The 13,402-nt window shown below is 38.8% G+C and overlaps 2 protein-coding genes across 2 annotated transcripts; one reads left to right on the forward strand and one right to left on the reverse strand.

Moving 5' to 3' along the window:
- Window positions 1–2,655: 2,655 nt before the first annotated feature.
- On the reverse strand, window positions 2,656–6,031 carry LOC112941867 (uncharacterized). The gene is made up of 7 exons (XM_069287351.1): window positions 5,850–6,031; window positions 5,636–5,780; window positions 5,194–5,572; window positions 4,444–5,029; window positions 3,841–4,032; window positions 3,280–3,421; window positions 2,656–3,138 (listed from the first exon to the last, which is right to left on the reverse strand). Exons 1-7 carry the CDS (start codon window positions 6,029–6,031, stop codon window positions 2,656–2,658), a joined length of 2,109 nt encoding a protein of 702 aa, XP_069143452.1.
- A 6,796-nt stretch (window positions 6,032–12,827) lies between these two features.
- Window positions 12,828–13,169, forward strand: LOC138337441 (uncharacterized). The gene has a single exon (XM_069287352.1). The coding sequence runs from the start codon at window positions 12,828–12,830 to the stop codon at window positions 13,167–13,169; it is 342 nt and encodes a 113-aa protein (XP_069143453.1).
- The last annotated feature ends 233 nt before the right edge of the window (window positions 13,170–13,402 follow it).

Raw genomic sequence — 13,402 nt, forward strand, 5'->3', positions numbered from 1 at the left:
ATTCTAATTTAAATCTCAATATTTTCATAAAAGAATTGATCTTCAAACTTTATTAGAATTTTAATTCATTATATATATATATATATATATATATATATATATATATATATATATATATATATATATATATATATATATATATATATACACATATATATATATATATATTATTTAAATTCGCTTGAATAGGGAGGTTGTGGGTTCGAACCCCCACAGCCCCCCTTATTTTTCACTTATTTTCGCTTGGAATGGAGGTTGTGAGGTGGTGGGTTCGAACCCCCAAAGCCTCACCTTTATTCCCTTAATATTTTACCCCCCATTCAGCTCTGAGGTCATGGGTTCGATCCCCACGCCTCGCATCCCCCCCTTTTTTTTTGCGAACGGTGGTCGTCGGTTCGATCCCCTCCCCCTGCATTCCCTTTTTAATCTTTTTTGTTTCTTTTCGCGTGTGGCTGGGGGTCGCGAGTTCGATCCCCCCAGCTCCTTTTTCTTTTCTTTTTCCTCGCACAAGACAGGGGCGAGGGTTCGATTCCCTCCAGCCCTATTTTTTTTCTTTTTAGCGAAAATTCGCTGCTCCCAGCCCCCAGTTCGAATTCCCCTTAACGCACTTTTTTTTAAATAGGCGTTGGTGAGGTCTTGGGTTCGATCCCTGCAGACCTCACCTATTTTATTTTTATTTTTTTTACACCCAAAATTTCCAGATTTCACCTGTAGCAAATTTCCAGATTCTGGAACTTTGTTACAAATTTTTATGAAGAGATTTACAGGACTTTTAAGCACCTCTTTATTTGTCGTTCGTTAGGATTCTTAAGACAAGTTAAAAGTATGATTTGGTCATTTGTTTAACTAAAATTTCTAGCATTTCAACCAAGTGAATATCAAGCTTTTAAGAGCCTCTATTTGCACATACAACACGAGTAATCTCTAATCTATTAACATGCTAAAGAAAGACTTAAAGTCATGTTCAAAATCTTGCACAAATACATACATATATACTTTCATACTTTCCGAAAGACACAAAATTTAAACACATCATTCATGCAAGAATATAGCTGCATAACATACCCATCCTACAAATTCGTTAGGGAGCTAAGAACAAGGACATACGAAAGGGGAACAACCTTAGTTTCAAGAGTTTAAGAAACGTTCGAAAGAAAGTAATCTTGGAGAAAGAATTCCATGAGAGAAACCCATACCTTTATTGATGTTCAAACGAAGAATTCGCTACCCAAAATTCTCTCCAAAAGTCAGTCCAAGTTACTTCAACGTCCACACCACTAAAGAAACAACTCCTCTCCGCCTTAATATTTTTTGATTGCTTTGTTTTTCTTAAAATTTTATGTGAGTTCTTCAAGCATGAAGAACTGTTGATATTTGGCAGAAATAATGTGAGGAAGATGGAGAACGTGAGAAAGAGAGTTAAGAAGCATGAGAGAGAGAAAACTATTAGGATTAGGAGACTAATTCAAGAATTAGTCAAATAAAAATTGAAAATAAATAAATACAAATCTGTTTTTATTTATTTATTCATTTAAAATGTGAAAGGACCATTATGCCCTTAAATACCTATTTATTCTTATTTATATAAAAAAAATTGGATCATTACATTATCCCCCCCCCCTTAGAAACATTCGTCCCCAGATGACACTACCATTACACATCATAATGCCAATCAGATCATAACTTAATTGCTATGTACAATCAGCCAATAGCAACAAAATAGGAAGAGATAAGGAACTATAGTCTTACGAGTAGGAAGCCTAACCTCAAGAGTTGAAAAGATGGGGATATCGGGATCTCATGTCGGCCTCAGCCTCCCACGTAGCACCCTCCACAAGATGATTTCTCCACAATACCTTCACTGTGGCAATCTCCTTGTTCCTCAGCCGCTTAACCTGTCTGTCTAAGATCTCAACAGGTATTTCCTCAAAGTACAAGTCTTCACCAACCCCCAAACCTTCTACAGGTAGGATTGATGCTGGATCACCTAGGCACTTCTTCAACATAGAGACATGAAAGACTGGATGAACAGAAGCTAACTCCGTCGGTAATGCTAACTCATAGGCCACCTCACCCACACGCTGTAGGATCTCATATGGCCCTACATACCTCGGACTCAACTTCCCTTTCTACCAAATCTCATCACCCCTTTCATAGGAGATATCTTCAAGTAGACCTGGTCACCAACGTTAAATTCTAAGGGTCACTTTCTGTTGTCTGCATATGATTTTTGTCGGCTGTAAGCAGTAGCCAACCTGTCCCTAATCATTCTAACTTTCTCCAAGGCGTCATGAATGATCTATGGACCCAAAATAGATGACTCTCAAACCTCGAACCACCCAACTGGATATCTACACCTCCTACCATACAATTCCTCAAATGGTGCCATCCCAATACTGGAGTGATAGCTATTATTATACGAGAACTCTATCAAAGGTAGATGGTCATCCCAATTACCTCTAAAGTCAATCACACATGCTCTCAACATGTCCTCCAATGTCTGAATAGTGCGCTCAGCCTGCCCATCTGTCTGAGGATGAAAGGCAGTGCTAAGTTTCACCTACGTGCCTAAGTTTTTCAGGAAAGATCTCCAAAAATGCGAAGTAAACTGAGCTCCTCTATCTGAAATAATAAACAAAGGAATCCCATGCCATCTCACAATCTCATCAATGTAGAGTCTCGCGTAATCCTCGGCCCTGTAAGTAGACTTCTTAGGGATAAAGTGGGCAAATTAGTCAATATGTCAACAATATGCCATATAGAGTCATGCTGCCTCCTAGTCCTCGGAAGACCAACTACGAAGTCCATATTAATGGCCTCCCATTTCCAAGTCGGAACCTCAATAATCTGAGTTAGACCACCAGACTTAAGATGCTCTGCCTTAACCTGCTGATAATTAGGACACTTAGCCACATTGTCTGCAATATCCTTCTTCATGCCATCCCACCAATAAATCTGCTTAAGATCATGATACATTTTTGTGGAACCTGGATGTATGGAATATCTAGAACCACGGGCCTCTATAACAATCCTTGTATGTAAATCATCTACATCTGGTACGCACAACCGGTTCTGGTATCTAAGTATGTAATCATCTCCCAAAGCAAAAGACTCGTTCATTTTTAACAACACTGAGTCCTTCATCTCCATCAACACAGGATCAAGATGCTGACCCTTTTTGACTTCCACTATCAGGGATGATTAAGAACTAGGGTGAACTGAAACACCTCCACTAGTAGAGTCAACCAACCGCACACCCAGTCTGGCCAGTCTGTGTACCTCTTTCACTAGCTCCTTCTTCTCATCCTTCACGTGGGCTGTACTCCCCATGCTCATCCTGCTCAAAGCATCAGCCACAACATTAGCCTTACCTGGATGGTAGTGCACATTAATGTCATAATCCTTCAGCAGCTCCAACCATCTGCGTTGCCGTAGATTCAGCTCCCTCTACGTGAACACGTACTGGAGACTCTTATGATCCGTGAACACATCCACATGTACTCCATACAGATAATGCCTCCACAACTTCAATGCAAACACCACTGCTGCCAACTCCAAGTCATGAGTGGGATAATTTTTTTATGAACCTTGAGCTGTCTGGAAGCATACGCTATTACCTTACCATCCTGCATAAGAACACATCCCAAATCAACCCTAGATGCATCACAATAGACAGTGTAGTTCTCTCCACTCTTGGGCAGAGTAAGCACCGGGGCTGAAGTGAGTCTGTCCTTGAGCTCCTGGAAACTCTTCTCACAAGTCTCCGTCCATTCAAACTTGGATTTCTTCTTTGTCAAGGCTGTAAGTGGGGCAGCAATGGAAGAAAATCCCTCCACGAACCTGCGGTAGTAACCAGCCAATCCCAGAAAAATACGAATATCTGTGGGATTAAGAGGCTTTGGCCAGTTCTTAACAGCTTCAGTCTTTCTGGGGTCCACTTCTACACCTTGATTGGACACAACATGGCCCAGGAAGGTCACTGATCTCAGCAAGAATTCACACTTGCTGAATTTGGCATACAACTGATGTTGTCTAAGTACATGCAAGGTTAGTCTCAAATACTGTTCATGCTCTTCCTTGGTCTTAGAGTAGATAAGAATGTCATCAATGAATACTATGACAAAAGAGTCAAGGTATTCACGGAAGATTCTGTTCATGAGGTCCATAAATGCAGCAGGTGCATTCGTGAGAACGAATGACATAAACAAGAACTCATAATGAACATAACGTGTACGAAAAGCTATTTTTGGGACATCCCCATCCCTAACCCTAAGCTGATGATACCCTGAACGAAGATCAATCTCAGAGAAGAAACAAGACCCTTGGAGCTGATCGAACAAATCATCAATTCTGGGAAGTTGATACTTATTCTTTATAGTGACTTTATTGAGCTGCCGATAATCTATACACATTCTAAGGGTCCCATCCTTTTTCTTTATAAACAACACTGGAGCTCCCCAAGGGGATATGCTCGGCTGAATGAAACCCTTATCAGTGAGATCTTTTAACTGTAGCTTCAAATCCTTGAGTTCTGCTGGATCCATTCTATAAGGAGGAATTAAGATTGGTTTAGTATCAGGTTCTAAGTCGATACCAAAGTCAATCTCTCGAAGGGGAGGGACTCCAGGCAAATCTTCAGGAAATACATCTAGGAACTCATTTACTACAGGCACCGAGTCTATGGAAGGAACGTCATGGTCTAAATCATTAACACTCACTAGATGACATAGTAACCCTTTGGCCATCATTTTATTGGCCTTTAGATTTGAAATCAAGGGGTTCAGACGAATCGGATTGTACCCCTCCCAGACTAACTCTTCTCCATTAGGAAAGCAAAACCTCACCACCCTACTACGACTGTCCAAGCAAGCATAATAGTTGTGAAGCCAGTCCATGCCAAGAATAATATCAAAATCATGCATGGGTAACTCAATCAAGTTTGCACACATAGGCTTGCCACTCACAACTATTGGGCAATTCTTGTATACCCTATCATTTCTCACATTTTCTCCTAAAGGCGTACTAACCACTATAGGATCATGCAGAACTTCAGGTAGTATTTCAAAAGTAAGGGCAAGTAGAGGAGTCACAAAGGAAAGCGTAGACCTCGGATCAATAAAGCATAAACAGAAGTTGAGAATACTTGCAGCATACCTGTGACCACATCAGCGGACTTCTCCTACTCCTCCCTACCTTTCAAGGCATAAAATCTGTTCCTCTTGGGAGGCTCGGCTGCTGCTGCACTCTGTGGGACAGGCCTAGGCTGAGCATTACCCCCAGCCTGACCTCTGTTCTGGGGACAGTCTCTGACCATGTGTCCACTCTTACCACAACCAAAGCAGGAATTAGTGCCCTGTCTGCATTCTCCAAGGTGAGTTCGGCCACACTTAGTACAAGTCTTCTTTGGACGCTGCATCTCACCTCCATTGCCCCTCTTGGGTTCGGGTCTACCTCCTCTAGGTGTTGTATTTCTCTGAGGGTCAGAATTACCAGCACTCTGTTGCCCTTTCTTGAATTTGGGCTGCTCGCGGACGCCAAAATTGTTTCTATGGCCTCCATGGCTGGGACCTGCCTGATCTTGAGGCCTAGGCCTCCTAACATCACATACACCTCTCCTCTTTCAGCTGTCCTCTACCTGTTTGACATGCACCATTAATCTAGAAAGGTCCATATTATCATGGAGCATCGCAGCCCGACACTCTTCCTGCAGGTCTCCATTGATTCCTGTGAGGAACCTGCTGATCTCATTCCTTCTTGTCGAAACCAAGGAAGTAGCATACCTGGATAATTTGAACAAAGTTAAGTACTCTCATCATTCTTGTTATCAAATACTAAGGGAAGTAACATACGTTGATAGCTTCACAAACTTCAGGGAATAATCCCTTACCGTCATAGATCCTTGCTTAAGGTTGATGAACTCCTCAACCTTGGCCTCTTTCATCTCTCTAGGGAAGAACCTTTCCAAATATGCTGTCTTGAACAACTCCCAGGTGACTGGCACCCCTCCTAGGATACAGCTATCTCGCCACATTTTGCACCAAGTCTATGCAACATCTTTGAGCTGGTAGGAAGCCAGCTCAGCCTTCTCAATATCAGTGGCCCCCATGGCCACCAGTATCTTATGCAACTCGTCTATAAATTCCTGAGGATCTTCTGAAGTCTTAACACCTGTGAAAATTTGAGGATTCATCCTCGTGAGTCTTGCAGTCTGTCAGCCATGCTGCGAACCGGTGGATTTTCCCTCTGAACATCCTGCCGGTTGACTTGGGCAGTCATAGCTTGGGCATGCATCGTGATGGCCTGTGCCATCTGGGCTAGAGATGCCCTCACCTCCGCATCAGTCAACCTAGCTGGGTTAACTAGCATGGCCACTCCTTCAGCTGGAGCCTGGGGTGGATTCTGATTACCCCTAGCTGCTGCTGCTCCCGTCCTCAGACCCTTAGTTCTCAAAGTGTTCATTCTCTAAAAACAACAAGGTTGATGTTAGACACGTTTGTAACACCAAAAATTCAAACAATAGGAAAAGCACAATAAGATCAGAAGAAGGGAAGTTTTTTCTACGCATCATGCAGTCTCTAATCCAGGATAGTGGTGCACTTCACTACCATGACTTAGAAACTACTCAATGTGGTTGATGTGAACTCATTATTCAAGGAGTTTAACCTAGCGCTCTGGTACCAACTTTGTCACAACTGGGATCTAGACCCCAGAGGAGACTAGCGTCGTTGACCTCTCAGAGGTTGCAAACAAGCCTACTTACGTCATTCTTACCTTACATAGGTTAATTTTAGCGGAAAATTTGAAATTTTTGATTTCCTTAATCATACTTGATAAACATTCTTTATATTTCGTAATCGTTCATCATCAACCATCTAACATTTAAGAGATAAGCAACTGAAAGAAATAATTCATTAAGTATTAATTGTATATCGGCCAAAATAGCACCAATACAAAGTCTGAACCAAAACAGGAAAGAAACGCTAGTGGAACATGCTCCACTAGCTCAACTTTTAAACTACGCTAGAATGTAAAACAGTAGAATCCTCGAAGTATGACGACCTACCAAACTCCGGATGAATGCCGACGTCCGGATAGCTGCAATCACGAACATGTCGCTCTACCGTCCACCTGTGCCTGCACCTAAATGTAGATGTTTGTATGGAATTAGTACACACTTGTACTAAGTATGGGTATATGCAAGCACACACCAGGGACATGCATGAGGAAGAATAGCTCTTTCCTAACAACATGATGTTTGGAAGTCAAGTCAGTGGACTTGCTAAATTGAGATTGGGAAAATTATGCCATGAGAGTGACATGCATCATTATAATTATCGTATGGCACACAACACATAACATCTTCTTATAGAACATAACATATAACACATACTTTCTTTCATATTATTCATTCATATACCATGAGACCTTATTATCATAGACTTAACTTTAAGACTTCCCAAAATGAGGGTTCAACATATGAGATCTCAACTAGGGAGCCTTCTTTAGCAAACACAGAGTCTGCTTCATACGTATTTCATTTCAATTCATTCATAGGCCAGTGCGAACACCAGCTATACCTAGAATGTAGTTTAAGGCTTTCATCGGGTTTGCTGTGCAATGATTAGGAATAACCTAATGTCATTACCTGAATCTAGCTCACCTCTTGATTATCCTATCCAAACACCTTCGGTATCATTCATTTCTTTATGTGATTCATTTGAGGATGGCCTCATTCATTCATTGGGAACTTTAACTTTAACCGACATAAATTATGTGAGCATCATGAAATCCAGTGTCTCCCCCACACCGAAAAGAGGTGGAATCACCGGCCAAAGTGATTCAATAACATGCTAGTGTATATGGGAATTTAACCCCACCAGATCCCTATAGTGGCAATATAGGTTCAAAGACTAGGAGATGTATGGAGACCTATACCCGGCAAGCCGGACAGTCTCATCTCATGAGAGTTACGTGAACCTCCGCCCTTCCCGAAAGAAGGCATCACCGCTCATAGCTAGCCTATTGGTGCTCTGTATAAAGTTCCATTACATTCAACTCATACATCATGGAAGTTGACTTCTAGTATGAGGACATCATAGCTCAAAAGATGATTTCTCATCTCATTATTAGTATTAAGTGTTTTAAACTCAATATTGTCATTAGAGTGTTCATCGAGACTGATCTCTTCATTATCTTACACTCTCATTGGCGAGTATGTATTGGTAACATTCACTTAGGCTTATTTAAGATTGCTCTCATCATATACATTAGCCTCACATCATGGTTGTCACCACATTCTTCATTTCATTACGTATATCTTAGGTTCACTTATTTTTGAATGTATGTTAAACTTATGTGTCTATACATACAAGCCATTGGGCTTCATTAATAGTTCGTTAAGTGATTCTTATTTTCCTAAGATTATGTATTACAAGACTTATGTATCTTCTAGATATACCAAGATCTTGATTTTTGATCTAAGTAGATGACATCATTCTTGAATATTTTACTCACGTATGACTTATGTATCAATACGGAGGTTTGGACACGGGAACCCAAATCTTGAATTATTTGGATATCATTTATATTTTTCATTGATTTTAATTCTAATACTCATAAATTTAGAACTCTAAATTAAATCTCAACATTTTCATGACATAATAAATTTTCTATTTTAATTAGAATTCTAATTTAAATCTCAATATTTTCATAAAAGAATTGATCTTCAAACTTTAATTAGAATTTTAATTCATTATATATATATATATATATATATATATATATATTAAAATTCGCTTGAATAGGGAGGTTTTGGGTTCGAACCCCCACAGCCCCCCCTTATTTTTCACTTATTTTGACTGGGAATGGAGGCTATGAGGTGGTAGGTTCGAACCCCCATAGCCTCACCTTTATTCCCTTAATATTTTACCACCCCTTCAGCTCTGAGGTCGTGGGTTCGATCCCCGCCCCCAGCATTCCCTTTTTAATTTTTTTTTTCTTTTCGCGCGTGGCTGGGGGTCGCGAGTTCGATCCCCCCAGCTCCCTTTTCTTTTCCTTTTCCTCGCACAAGACAGGGGCGAGGGTTTGATTCCCTCCAGCCCCATTTTTTTTCTTTTTAGCGAAAATTCACTGCTCCCAGCCCCCAGTTCGAATCCCTCTTAGCGCGCTTTTTTTTTTTAAAAAAAAAAACAGGCGTTGGTGAGGTCCTGGGTTCGATCTCTGCAGACCTCACCTATTTTATTTTTATGTTTTTTACACCCAAAATTTCCAGATTTCACCTGTAGCAAATTTCCAGATTCTGGGACTTTGTTACACATTTTTATGAAGCGATTTACGGAACTTTTAAGCGCCTCTTTATTTGTTGTTCGTTAGGATTCTTAAGACAAGTTAAAATTATGATTTGGTCATTTGTTTAACTAAAATTTCTAACTTTCAACCAAGTGAACATCAAGCTTTTATGAGCCTCTATTTGCACATAAAACACGAGTAATTTCTAATCTATTAACATTCTAAAGAAAGACTTAAAGTCATGGTCAAAATCTTGCACAAATACACACATATATACTTTCATACTTTCCGAAAGACACAAAATTTAAACACATCATTCATGCAAGAATTTAGCAGCACAACATACCCATCCTACAAATTCGTTAGGGAGCTAAGGACAAGGACATACGAAGGGGGACCAACCTTAGTTTCAAGAGTTTAAGAAACGTTCGAAAGAAAGTACTCCTGGAGAAAGAATTCCATGAGAGAAACCCATACCTTTATTGATGTTCAAACGAAGAATTCGCTACCCAAAATTCTCTCCAAAAGTCAGTCCAAGTTACTTCAACGTCCACACCACTCATTTTTTTTCCGCCTTATTTCATTCACTGATTTCTGTAATTCATTTCTCTTTTATGAATAGTTGGTTGTGTTGGATGATTGGTGGGTAGTTTGAAGGATGAATGTCGGAGGGCAGCTTTTTAGAGCGGGCGCTCTGTGCGGTACTTTTTATGTTTATGTCTGTATTTGTTCTGTAGTTGGATCAGCCCTCCGCCTTAATATTTTTTTGATTGCTTTGTTTTTCTAAAAATTTTATGTGAGTTCTTCAAGCATGAAGAACTGTTGATATTTGGCAGAAATAATGTGAGGAAGATGGAGAACGTGAGAAAGAGAGTTAAGAAGCGTGAGAGAGAGAAAACTATTAGGATTAGGAGACTAATTCAAGAATTAGTCAAACAAAAATTGAAAATAAATAAATACAAATATGTTTTTATTTATTTATTTATTTATTTATTCATTTAAAACGTGAAATGACCATTATGCCCTTAAATACCTATTTATTCTTATTTATATAATTTTTTTGGATCGTTACACTTAGTCACGGTTTGTGTGTGGGTTACGGTCTCTCCAGCTTGGAATATATCTAGTCTTAACAAGGAATAACTTGAGCTCTCCCGTGTACTCATCAATATTCTGGATGTCCATTTGGGTTATTTTCATTTCACTTGTGCACGAATGTACCTTAGCTTATGGATTAATGGGAGTCTAATTTGTTTTATAATTAATTGGTTTACTTTTATCTTTTCATTTTATGTCGAACTGTTGAGGCTCATAGTTAGGTTTATCGCTATTGTTCCTTTCCTCTGCCTCCTTGATATAATATTTACTACTTGCGTTAGATTATGTATTTACTTCCCATGCTTAGTCAGCCTATGATACCTACTGGGTACCATAGATTCGAGGATTGACTTTTTAAGTGCTTCGAGAAATGAACTGCCTACTGAACTAGCTTACTATTGAGGAAAACTAACATTAGGTTTCTTAAAACCTCGAGCTCATAATTGAAGCTAGAACTTGTTGACCAGTTTAGTAGAAACTTCTCATTCATTTATGTTGTTAAACTCTTCGGTCGAGTTAACTATTCAATTCTTTAAGAAATGAGTTGTCGGCTGAACGAGCTTTCTATTGAGGTATAGTTGTACTATGTCACATTCGAGAAAATCTTTGAGAGATGGTTGCTTTAGGAATAAATAATATTAAATCGAAAATGTCATGTCAAATATTAATCGTGTTTGCTGAGTTTAACATTGTTTTTAACTTCCCTTGAATGTGTTGATGAACCGAGAACTGAGCTAACAGTTGTGTACGTTGAGAAATGATAGTTGAGATGTTTTCTGATAGCATCTTTGTTAGGATTGCAACAATTTGAGGCGTACAATAGACCTCTTATAGGGCTAGTGCTGCAGTATCGCTTTCGTTCACATAATTCACGAGGTATGCTGCAGTATTGCTTGGATGGACATATGCATCACTTAGACCATATTTTCTCTAGTAACATGATTATAGTTCATATATGAAACCCTTCCCATGAGTGACATTGCATCATATGAAGCTTGATAGAATATTATGTATGGTGCATCAACATAATTATGAGGTGTATTGGACTCAGATGGAGAGGATATGCCACTAATAATATGATGTGTTAACTTTAAAACCACACCATGTACAAATTTTCTTCATTGCCACCAAAGTCCAATAAACCTCAATAAGTCGATGCACCACAAACAACATATTATCAATTTGCATATGATTCCATCCTGTTGGGGAATGAGAAAACATGAAGTTTGTAGTTTTGATGGATGACAAAGAATCGAAGTTTTGATCACTAACAAAGAGTCTTGATGTGTAACAAAACATTGGTTATCATCATCAAAAAGGGGGAAAATGTTGGGAAGTAGGAGAACAAATAAAGAAGTTTTGATGATTGATAAAGTGAAGGCATGGTGTCGTATGTGTACAATTACGAGAGATTGCGGCGAAGAAGAAAAAGTATTGAGGCAAAGAAGAAAAAGTGCAGAATTGTAAAGAAGGAAAAGAAGGAAACAAATATGGAAATAAATTAAGAAGGAAAGAAATAAAAAAGTAGCAATTCAAGTCAAAGAAGGAAAGAAATAAAAAAGTAGCATTCCAAGCCAAAGAAGGAAAGAAATAAAGAAATTACAATTCAAGTCAAATAAGGAAAGAAGTAAATATAGACAAGTTCAAGAAGGAAAAGGATTTGTAATTTCTTTCCTTGTAGAAGTTGAAGGCAAATCAAATCTATAAAAGGATCAAGAAGTTTAAGGAAAAAAGTGTCTTTGCAATCACAAAAATTGAGAGAATTTTTCTAGCAAAGCCACAACGATAGACATTGCATATTCATGAAATATACCATCTTGAGAGCAGTATTTTCTGGAGAAAAACGCAGGTCTTCATAACAGAAACACAAGGACCAGGTTCACCTTCATCACAACAAAATAAGGACCAGGTTCACAAAACCTGTTCTACTCAGAACTATTGGATATTGAAGTTTGATCAATTAAAGTCAAGGGTTATTAGTCTTTGTTGATTTTTTCTAGGTTTATTATTGAGTTGTAATAATTCCTAGATTTGTAACAAGAAGTGGGTTTGACTTCTTGGGAGAGAGGTTGTGAGAATTGTAAACAAGAACTGGGTTTGGCTTCTTGGATGGTTAGAATTAACAAGAGTTGAGAGCTTTTGTAAACAAGAAGCGAGTTTGACTTCTTGTTGAGTGGAGATTTTTCGATTATAGTTAATCGAAAAGGGTAGAAGTTTAGAGTTAGATTCATTGATTAACTGAGTTGTATATCTTGAATTAATAGAAAACTTCGGTGTGGTTTTTCCCTTCCTTGAGTTAGGAAGGTTTCCACGATAAATCTTTGTTTTATTGTGTTACAACAAAATTACAAGAACCTTGTTCTTGTTATAGGGGTAAGGTTTCTTCAATTGGTATCAGAGCAGACCTTTTCATTAAAAGACTAACATCTTAAAAAGGATCGATGGCTGCACCACCTACACCACAAGAAGGAGCTTCACAAACTCGACCACCACTGTTTAATGGAAAGTATTATGGATGGTGGAAGAATGGCATGATGAATCATTTACTAGGAGAAAATCCAGACCTATGGGGAGTCGTGTTGGACGGTCCAACCATACCCATGAAGAATGGAATTGATGGAACCACTCAAGTGCCAAAAAATAGGAATGAATGGAATGTTGCAGTTAAACTTGCAATTCAGAACAATGCTAAAGCAAAAAAGATCTTGATATGCGGAATAGGTCCAAATGAATACAATCGAACATCATCATGTCAAGATGCAAAAGTAATATGGGAAACTTAGCAAACTGCACATGAAGGAACAACTCAGGTAAAGAAGTCTAAAATAGATAACTTGAACAGACAATACGAACTGTTTTAAATGACAGAAGGTGAAACAATCCAAGAGATGCATACCAGGTTCACTGCTATCATTAATGAAATCTACTCACTAGGTGAAATAATTCCCAATGGGAAAGCAGTCAGAAAACTTTTGAGTGTTCTTCCAGAATCTTGGGAAAGTAAAGTAGAAGCCAT

Source organism: Solanum lycopersicum, chromosome 7, assembly GCF_036512215.1.
Source record: "Solanum lycopersicum chromosome 7, SLM_r2.1".
Lineage (NCBI taxonomy): Eukaryota > Viridiplantae > Streptophyta > Magnoliopsida > Solanales > Solanaceae > Solanum > Solanum lycopersicum.